Below are 10,707 nucleotides of genomic sequence, written 5' to 3'. Positions count from 1 at the left end.
GTTTTTAAATATTTATAAACTAGACTAGACGGCCATGAAAGATTTCTATCCCATGTTATCACAATACAACGTACCCTATACAAAGCTATTCGGGAATAGTCTCTACCATCGATGTAGGCCTTCTCCAGCTCATGACTACGCAATATTATCTGGTGGCATACTGGCATCTCAATCCTATATTATTTGAGGCAAAAAGATATCTATTAACAGAAATTAAAGTTTTTTATTATTCCAATATAAATGTGATTAAACAAACTACAGTATGCAGCAGCTATAAAACATTTTGTATAAAAATATACGTTTTTCAATGTTACACAGTGGAAAGCTAGCACGTGAGTGTATAATAGTCGATTACAATTTAGGTTCATACAGTGATTTAACGTAATAAAGGTAGCCTACTAACTACAATAAAAATAAAATGTTGTGACACCATACCAGGTGGTTTACTACAAAAATAAGATATCAATACAATAACTGTATTGTAAATCGTTGTAATATACCAATACACATATTTAAAATATAAATGATTCTTGTAAAATTCTACGGAGTACTACGTCTGATACATGTCAAGAATTATATGGTTGGTTGGAGATAAATCATAACATAAGTCGATTAAAAAGTAAGTGATAGACTTTGATAACTAGCAAAGTTTTGAATATTTACAAGATCAAAATATTGTATAATACGTAGTTTTTTTAATTCAGTCTAATATAGTAACAGAGCACGATGTAGAGTCTTTTAACCGTAGTGGTACATGGTCGACAAAAAATTACAAGTGGAAGTGTATTTATGCTAATATTAACATGATTCTCTACTAATAAAATGTAATATTTCAGTTTCTGTACACGCCACGCCACAAAATTTATTTGACGTCACAAAGAAGTGCCACGCCGCGAAGAACCCAATGATCAGGTGTTTGCACCGTCTTCAGCTCAACGTCAGCAATATAGTTGAGATCTGTTCTTTGCGGTTTCTTGTATATTGGACAAACATATGGTTTCTGGTCTTTGTTACCTGGAAATTAAAGATATTAAACATTTTTTATTCAAAACAGGTGAAATCTATATTTCTCAATTTCTCAAAATATTGTAGGTAGTAATGTACCTCCGGTCAGGCATGCGATGAAAGACTTTTAAGCGTGTTTACTCGGGTGACATATATTTTAGATAGCGATAATTACTAGACTATCTAATTGCTATGTTTTCATAACATTCATTCATACGCATATTTGGCAATGATAATTCCTATTGTCAGAAATTGAGAAATTCATAAAAAGGAAATTACCAGCCATTTTACAACATAATTATCAATATACTAATATTTTCAAGAACAAAAAAACCCCATGATAATAATACAAGGGACGAAAACCTTGTATAAAACATCTGGTTTTGTTTATTGAATGATTAGTACAAATAAATTTGAGATTGAGGTTATTTAAATATAGCTGACCAGCAGAGTTTCAGAGTATAAAGATTACAAAACGAATTATATTATTTGTTCTACTTGACTTCCTAATCTAAAAAATAAACAGATTCTAAACGACGGAAGGTCAGGTGTGATTGATTAATTAATTGCAGAAAACGTCTGTATCGGTTAATGACATCGACGGGCCTATTTTGTAGCTCTCATTACGCAAGAGATACAATGTTTGCTAATTGGTTTTGCACGGCTATTGTCAATTTGAACCTCGTCGTTTCAGGCCAACGTGAACCACTGTGTTTTTCAAATATAAAGCAATACTCAATGTGATAATATGAGGAGATGGTTTCAATTTCAAGTTTATAAACCAATCAAACGTTTGGAAGAGAATACAAGCATAGCATTATATCAATGTCGGAAAGGATACAATTAACTAATTTACCACATATACTCTTTGTTAAATATAACTTTAAAACGATAAAATGATATCATACCTGATCCAGATGCACTGACAGCATTAATGAGAATGATTGGCATCTGTTCAAATAATACTTTTGATCTTGACTCAATAAGTTTCATTCCCCGTTTGTCCCACGCAGCTCCTTCAAGGTACAAACCGTATACGTATACGCCCTCTTGAGGAGGTAAATTGACGTCTTCCTTGTTCATGAACTTTGTAACGTCATTGTAAATTTTCACACTGTCGAGTGCCCAGCCTTTGTGAGCTCGAGTTACTTCCTATAAATGAAAATTGATAGTTAGTAAGCTGACAATTTGTATTATCAGTTAAGTTCTACTGAAAACTCACCTGCTTCATTGCCGTTAAGAATCCTTGTGGATTGAAGAATCCGGTCATCCAAAATGAATTTGGTCTTCCTTCAAAACACCAGCTGTAAAATTGTGAGTTTCTTTCTAGCAATTCGGTGAACCAGAAACCAAGAGTGCTGGACGGCCAAGAAATCTGAAAAAATATTAATTTGCTTTAATAATACAAATGGAGCGAATCCATCAAATTTGATTTTGCACTCGATAAACTCACAGAAAGCCACTTCTTTGGAATTCTCGCATCGTACATGCAATCTAGAGCATCCCTCAGATTTTCACTCATAATGATTGTTCCTTCAATTGCCAGCTTAAGGTCAAGTAGAGTTGATCGCACAGTATGTATTACCTGTTTATAAACACAGTATGTGTTAGTGCAGAATACATTTGTGCTATTCGAAACGAATGCAAAAGCATTTGCTGAACACAGTAAAACAACAATTATATCAGTGGTTCTTAACCTTTGTGAGCCTGCCAAACCCCTACGCTATTCCGCAAGCTCATGTCGAACCCCAAATTTTCGAACTAAAAGAGCAACCTAAACTTATTATTAATTAAGGGAAATCATGATAGTTAGTTGGCAAAATACCATAACCACTTGTTCTTTTCGTATACTAGTCAGGTATTATAATTTCGTAATCGTCTAAAATACATAAACATGATAGTAAAAGATTTGAGACCTACTGTAAAGATAAGAAAACGGAAAATATCCCAAAATTATGCAAAGTTTACTAATAACGATTGAAAGTGTGATTCGATCGTCCTTTCAGTCAAATTCTTATATAATACCAGTATTATGAAACGAAGTCGCTTGTGTAATAAGGATTGTGAGAAGAAGTAGTTCGTTATTTCAATATCAAATCATACCTTTTGCATTCTGTCGATTTCTTGTCTCAAGAAAATATTCATTGGTTTCAGGATTCCCATTTCTCTGAGACGCTCTTTTACCTAAATGAAGAATCGAAGTTTAAGTCAGACATAACTTTCCAATATGATATCAACGCATGGCTAAATATTAATAGCACCGTTACAACAAAATTATAAATAGCATAAAATTTTGTGGTATACTACTCACTTCGTATGGAACATATGCCTTTGGAAGTTTGCCAAGCATATCATCTGCAATTCGGAACACGTAATCTTCTCTTGTTTCTCCACCCCCTGAGCTGCTATCCTTCGGCTGAACACTGAGAATTGTGTCTAGAATATTCTTTGCGCTCTTTGTTTGATAAGTAATATCTGCATTAGGATGCAACCCAAACACTTCGGGTGTGTCAGTCGATTTCAGTTCCTGGGTGAATAAAATATGAATGTATAAAAAAAAAAATTCAGTTCGTTTAGCAGTAGAAATATATATCTTTAGCTGGTATGTTAAAAATGAAGAAATAATTTATCGTCATTACGCGATATGGGCTTTGAACCCCATGTTTGTCAGCTCATTCAAAGGGTGATGAATGGTTAAACCATATCAATTTGTTAGATGGTATGTCAAAATTGGAGGAATAATATATCGGCATCACGGGATATAGGTTTTGAACCCCGTGATCGTCAGCTCATCCAAAGGGTGATGATGATTGTTTAACCCATAGCAATTCAAAACTATTTCGTTACTTCCGAAGGAAAGTTTTTCTGCGCATCAGTGACTGCTCATCAGAGTGTTGTGTAGAGTAAATTTCCTTGTAAAATTCTGAAATATTTGATTATTTTGTTACGCTTACCTTGATGTAGTCAAGATATTGAATCACCGTCTTGCAATGCGGAATCGAATATCCTTTGTAGAACACGAAGTTTGAATGAAACATCGCTTCACTAAACCATACTTTAGCAAACGTGTTCAGCAAACGTTTATCATAATCGTCTGTTACTCGACCACCATATTGAATCTCACCTAAAATTAAAATAAAATACAGGGCTTGGCAAACACAATTTACAATAAATATTAACGAATGGCAGCATTTTACATATAACATGATAATCATATGGTGTGACCTTGAATAAAATAAGTGTTTTACGCACGCTCTAAATTCTAATCTACGGATTCGAAAAGTACCGTCTGATCCGGAGCCATTAATACCTCGGAGTTTGGCTTGGTTATGACAAAATTGACTAATTCAAAATATAACCCCGACTGCCCAGCCCAAATACGGAACAAACAAATACTGCAAGCCATTTACTCTGGATTAAAAATTCCGTCCTTATCCCAAAACCTTCAATACCCTGAAATTGTGAATTCGGTTTATGTAAGAGAGCAAGCTTCGGGCCTGCAATCATGAGGGGTGCGGTGTTAAGCGCAATCTAGTCAATTTCAAATTTTATTATTTAACTTTACTTACCAATCATGTACCGGACGGTGTTCCATGAAACTCCCTTCTTTATATCCATATCATCCAAGTGATTTTGAAGGAATTGGACTGTAGCATTGAAATCAGCTTGATTGAATTCATACGGAATATTCCAACCAATTGGTCCAAACTTTCTTCTCTCTTGCACGGTCGTGTGTAGAAACGCGACACCGTACAACAGAGGTTTCCATTGCGGCATATTTGACACCTCAAGCTGATCTTGGCTTATAGCTAAAGAAAATGGAAAATGAATATTAAAATGAAAATCAAAATAGAAGATGGGAACAGGGAATTATATGAAACGCATGCGTTATCAAGAACACATTGTTGATAACGCAATATACAGTATTTTTCGAAATACCTATAACTCAGTTTTCATTTAAACCATATGCACCGTAGATTCACAAAAATAGATTTAGAAAGTTGATCTCGAACATCTATACGATATTTTATATTCAGTTTCAACGTTTGAGGATATTAACATGATCTAAACAAAACGCCAATATGAAGTCGAAAAATTGATCAGTCAGATTCTATCAATAAATTCTATATAGACACAATATAGTTCAATAACGATTTTGAACTTTCTACCAGATATACTCACTCGAATACGATCTTTTCAGACCAGCCTTTAATCCTTGCGGAGGATCGTTCGTGAATTTGTTTGACATTTGAAGAAGCCCAATGGGGAAATTGGGATGAATTTCAGTCGTAATCCACAGTTGAAAAGATTCATGAATGTCTTCCGTCTCGGTGATAATCGTCATCAACTCATTCAAGAAATCTAGCGCAAGATGACAATTCTGAAGCAGTGCCCATCCGCCCTAGAAAAGTATGCATACATTGGTTATAAATATGGCTGATTCTAAATATGGCTAAATATGGCTATGGCTTTAACAAATGGAGATTTTCCGTGGCAGATTCATACTTGCGACGCGCAAACGTCACAATATACGAATGCATGACATCACAGTATTTAGTGTTATGTGTCGACCTCTGACGGGGTTATATTGAAAACATCAGAGTACGTCAAATTGTGCAAAAGGAATAGAACACACGTCGTTTGGTATTCATTCCCAATACTCTCAAAAAAAACATTTTTTTCATAATTGTTGGAAAAGGAATGTTGATACCTGTGTCATAGCATTTTGTATCAATCGCCTGGCATGGACTTCTTGACCTTGTCCCATACTAACATTCCCACAATCAACTTTATGTTTTTTCGCCAGCATTTCTATCTGGTTGGTCGGATCAGATCCCATTGATAAGAAGCAGAGCAATGGAGTGCGTGGATTGCTTTCTGACAACATTTCTTCCAGATTCAACAACACACTTTCTGCGAATTGCTCTCCCAGTGTTTCAACGATATATTTACGACTCTAAACCAAAAATGATGAACATGTTAACGTAAAGGTGTTACTTTCTAATAACTTTGCCTAGTAATGTGCTTTATTTTTATTGTAGAAATATGACGACTACAAGTGTCCCTCTGTAATTATATTTGAATCGATACACTAGAGAGAAATTACCCAGAGGTAGGGCACACTGAACGCAGTAATCGTAAGTAATTTTACATATTGTAGTTATTGTATATGTTTTATTGTTTCTCCATCTGCTGCCAAATGCTGTGTATTTAAGATAAGAATCATTTATGTATTCATTTTACCTTTCTACGTCGTTTAGTTCCTGTTGCATAGTGTCTGCCTTTATTGTTACGTAACAATAGAGGTGGACACTAATTGCATTAATTGTGCGAGCTGCAGTTTATTTATGTGCCGAGTATTTTTTTAGTATTTCAGTAGTATTTCATTTCAGGCACAGATGAGAAAGAACAGTTGCCATTTTGCTATTATTGTTTGGGCCTACATGTTCACAAACTTCAAAAGACGTACCGACCCCAAAATTGAGTTTTATTTAAGGGCGGCAATTTTTTGCATCGTGCAACACCTACATAATTTAGTAAACCTTCGGTTTGGTGGTGGGGATGAGTTCCAATCCGTGACTAACAATTACTGATTTAAATTTGATATACCTGTGCCATTGTTCTGTCAGGGCACCAAGATCTTATCAGCAACAGTCTGTGGAATACTCTCAACGATTCTTCATAACCATCTGGAATAGTTGTGTTTTCGGGACTTTCCTTGTCAAACCAATTTTTCCACTGACGCTCATTTCTTTGCACCTGTCAAACACAAGAAATTAGTTAGTAAAAAGTACAAACAAAACGACATAACAAATATACAAATCAATATATAACTATCTTTATAAAAAAAAATTGCCAATCTAACATGAAAGAAACTAAGTGAAATAATCTAACATTGTCTAACAAAAATCACCTGGCTCAGGATGTCTCTGAAGTTTTGCAATTTTGAGAGTTCAACCAAGTTCATCCATGTCATGTCCAGAATCCATTTGCAAGGCTTAGGAGGGCAACTTTTCAAATCCAAAGACGCACCACCTGTAAACAAAAATGAGAATATTCATTACTGATGCAAACATTAATTTGGACGTACAATAGAAAATATTCCAAAGAAAATTGTTTTTCTAGTAAATTTATTATTGCAAAAAGAAAACAAAAAGATAGCGAACGTTGCAAAACCAAAAACTTCCACTATTCATTGCATACGGACCTTTGATGAATGTGTTAAATTCTTCATGCTTTATTCTCTTCGATGCCAAATCAATTTTCAGAGCAGTCAGAATGCTGAACAACACTTTGTCTTGTTCGTAAAATCCTTGAGCAGAATACTTGTAGACATCATACGTCATTGCTTCAATAATGTTCGCGATACGTTTGCTTGTTATTGGACTCTTTGCAGATCTGATAATTACAAAAGAGTTTAAATAATCCAGAGAGAATATAGAAGAGTCATAAATAAAATAGCAAAGTCTATGTCGATGTAATATCACGGATTATTTGAGCGGACCCAGTTGGCAACGATGTTATCTATCGATAGAAATGATTTATAATTGGACGGTTACTAGTAAAATTTAAGCATGACCCCTTTATCATGTTGTCATTATATTATTGACACAATTCAGTTCGAAAAGGTATAACATTTAACATAGGCCAGAATAAGTCTTCGGGTGAATGATTCCTCGTTTCTGTGGCCTGCATTTAAAAATATTACTGAAAGGTTGTTCGACATTCAACTACTACTCACGTTCTTAGAGCTTTGTCAAAAACAGCCAAGAACTGTTTGAGAGAAGTTTGATACATGACGTTGACAAGAGACATTTCCACGATGAGGAAATATAGAATCGATCCTCGTTTTGCAACTGCTCTGTATTCCTCTCTGGCGTCATTGATTTGAATTTCAGTTTCAGCGGCTATTTGTAGTTTTTGTGTAACCTAAATAAAAATGAAAATCATTTTTAATATAAATACTTTATATGATTGATAAGTTATAGAAGTCTGTGTCAAGTATTGATGTTGGCCATATGTATGATCAGAGGCGTCGTCCATCTACACATTCACTACTACTTGAATAGACGAAAAAATACTTAACTTGAATAAACCTAAAGCAATCAATTATCTAAATGTATCCTACCTCTTCAGCGGTCGTTTTTGTATTTGCAAGCATTGTTATAAGTCCTTCGTCATCAATTAAACTTCCTTGTGTTGATGATAATCTTGCCAGTAAATTATCTTCTAATTCTTGCATTTTTCTTTTGTTCAACGCAACATCACTCAACAATTCAGTTCTCTGCTTTTCCAATTCCTGAATTGAAGATTTTTTGTAATTTAGACTTAAGAGGCTGTCTGGATCATTTATCTTAGTTACTAAAAACTCATCATTCAAAAGTACTATTCTATTTCATTAAAACATTTCATACAAACTAAAGCTTTATTAACATTGCCGAAGGTGACAGTATTTTGAATATAAATCATTAACCAAATTGCGCTCCCAAAATTTCATTAGACCTATATATTGTTTATAACACTGTTTACAAACCTGTTTTTCAGTGAGGATAACTCTTCCCAGCAGTTGATCTTCCAGTCCAACAACAGTCACAGTAAAGTCAATGACAGATGTACGAGCATAAATCTCTGGACTGTAGGCTGGATTTGCAAACTTAGTTGTAATAAAAAGTCTAAATCCATTCATAACGTCAACTTCTTTGTCACCGATTTTAACCTGGTTGAGGTAATAAACAAATGTTTTTTATTTATTTGTTCTAATTGTTAATTTTCTCAAAAACACAAAGTGACAATAGCTGAAATATTACGATTTTATTAGGCTTTACACCTGAGCTGCATTTGCGACAGAATTTACTTGCCGGAGCCTCTGCTTCTAACGAACAAAGTTTAAGAATCTCATTTTGAATTGATTCAGGGTCAAATTTTACTATCAAAAACCAAATTCCACCCCATTAAATACATTATCTTACCTTGAAACGTTTGTGAAATTCAAACTATGCATCTTTAAACGCATTAAAGATTCTATATACATTTTATCTAGCATAAGAGATATCATCAAAATGTAAACCCATATAACCTTGTAGGTTGATCCAATTTTCATGAAGTTTTTCTCAAGGACATTATCCAAAGCAGGATCAAGTTCTTCGCCAACATCTTCGATGAGAAGTGGATGACCAAGTGATAAGGCATTCTCCAGGTGGTTTCGGAAATATTTATGATCAAGAGATGTGATCTGAACAATGGTTTAATAGTCAATAATGTTGAACAAATATTGCAAAAGCAAAAGTGGAAATCATGACATTCTTATTTACCCATAGTAAACCAAATCTGTTCAACAAACATCGAAATTTTAAACAGTCATTCTAAGTATTTTGTGGTCCTTATATTCCATCATAAACTCGGATAAAGTATCAATTTACCTGAATCTCACTGTTTTCTTCTTTCTTTTTGATCCATATTTTTCCTTGTTCTTGTGGATCGATCAATATTGGATATCTTGCGGCATTGGTCACGATAATTCCATTAGAGATGGAGAGTTCATCATTTGGAAGACCCTTTACACAAATATTAATTTGTCAACATCTAATTTCTAAATTTAATTTCTAAAATCAAAATTCTAATCCTAATATCTAATATCTAATATTTTTTTTTCTTCCCGCTAATTTAATGCAAAAATCACTGTATAAAAGAATAATGTACACGAGGTAAACGTATATTTATGTACGATAATTAAACAAAGCAGGCGTCAGTTTACACAAAAATCCACACAATAATTCTACGGCTGTTAATGTAATTTGGTATTGAAAAATACTTTGCCTGTCATTGGTATATTGTATAGAAATTTACCAGTTATTGGTATATAGTAACTAATACATGCATCGGTTTACACAAGGATTCACACAGCACTTTTATGGCTGTTAATGTGACTTGTGGCATTAAAAATACTTTGCTAGCTACTGGTATATACTAATACTAACCTGAAGGTTCCATTCACTGATGGTGGGAGGATCACTGAGCATTTCAATCAAATTTAATTGTCTCGTATGAGGAATATTTCTTGCATTCATTTCCGATATCCATTCTGTAGTTGAATTTAATATAAATATGAATTTTTGTAAATAAGCTATGATTGGTTTGCTGAAGATTTTAGATCGATGAAAGTAATTACAAAAATGAGTCTAATTGAAACAATATAATTAACATAAAAATTCGACAATTTGACGTGAATAATAACATCGGACGCTAATTTAATGTTATAAACTCGATTGACTCAATTTGCATACCTTTTGACAGAAGGCCTCTAAACTCTTGATTAAATGGTCCTGAATATGACAAGAAAGCTGTAGCTAATAACACATCGCCAACAAGTCTTTTTGTTTGTTTTTCAAATTCTCTGCCCTGTTCTGTCCATCTTTGCTTCTCACCACCGAGACCGTTGATTAAAGCTGAAGCAGTTTGCATTTTGTGACGACATTGTTCAGCATTTGCTGCCAGTTCCTGGAAAACAACATTAACATGATCATGGGTTATCAGGTATAATTTGAATTCGGTGTTTTAAGAGCAATATACAAACCTGTTTTTCTTGCACTGCTGCTTCATATTTTTCCTGCACTGCAGCAAGTTCTTTCTCCTTTTCGTCCAATTCATCTTGAGCATTTTTCAGATCAACCATTGCAGAATCGTATTTAGCTTGCTGCAAAT

At 34.1% G+C, this 10,707-nt stretch overlaps 1 protein-coding gene across 3 annotated transcripts in view; it reads right to left on the bottom strand.

The window, feature by feature from the left end:
• Positions 1 to 228: 228 nt before the first annotated feature.
• LOC120326134 (dynein axonemal heavy chain 5-like) overlaps positions 229 to 10,707 on the bottom strand; it is a 40,333-nt gene continuing 29,854 nt past the window's right edge. For all 3 annotated transcript variants that reach the window (XM_078111529.1, XM_039392369.2, XM_078111530.1), the window contains exons 66-86: positions 10,580 to 10,699; positions 10,290 to 10,503; positions 9,984 to 10,087; positions 9,426 to 9,560; positions 9,083 to 9,238; positions 8,540 to 8,722; positions 8,135 to 8,305; positions 7,748 to 7,935; positions 7,214 to 7,404; positions 6,920 to 7,041; positions 6,616 to 6,765; positions 5,717 to 5,962; positions 5,188 to 5,407; positions 4,575 to 4,814; positions 3,960 to 4,129; positions 3,317 to 3,532; positions 3,109 to 3,189; positions 2,459 to 2,590; positions 2,228 to 2,380; positions 1,914 to 2,157; positions 229 to 1,014 (exon numbers count right to left, since the gene is read on the bottom strand). In XM_078111529.1, the coding sequence (XP_077967655.1) occupies positions 863 to 1,014; positions 1,914 to 2,157; positions 2,228 to 2,380; positions 2,459 to 2,590; positions 3,109 to 3,189; positions 3,317 to 3,532; positions 3,960 to 4,129; positions 4,575 to 4,814; positions 5,188 to 5,407; positions 5,717 to 5,962; positions 6,616 to 6,765; positions 6,920 to 7,041; positions 7,214 to 7,404; positions 7,748 to 7,935; positions 8,135 to 8,305; positions 8,540 to 8,722; positions 9,083 to 9,238; positions 9,426 to 9,560; positions 9,984 to 10,087; positions 10,290 to 10,503; positions 10,580 to 10,699 (3,588 nt within the window). In that variant the 3' untranslated portion in view covers positions 229 to 862. The remainder of the gene's footprint in view (positions 1,015 to 1,913; positions 2,158 to 2,227; positions 2,381 to 2,458; positions 2,591 to 3,108; positions 3,190 to 3,316; positions 3,533 to 3,959; positions 4,130 to 4,574; positions 4,815 to 5,187; positions 5,408 to 5,716; positions 5,963 to 6,615; positions 6,766 to 6,919; positions 7,042 to 7,213; positions 7,405 to 7,747; positions 7,936 to 8,134; positions 8,306 to 8,539; positions 8,723 to 9,082; positions 9,239 to 9,425; positions 9,561 to 9,983; positions 10,088 to 10,289; positions 10,504 to 10,579; positions 10,700 to 10,707) is intronic.

Source organism: Styela clava, chromosome 4 (assembly GCF_964204865.1).
Source record: "Styela clava chromosome 4, kaStyClav1.hap1.2, whole genome shotgun sequence".
NCBI classification, from domain to species: domain Eukaryota; kingdom Metazoa; phylum Chordata; class Ascidiacea; order Stolidobranchia; family Styelidae; genus Styela; species Styela clava.
The sequence above is the reverse complement of the archived record's forward strand: the minus strand, read 5'-3'. Positions and strand labels throughout refer to the sequence as shown.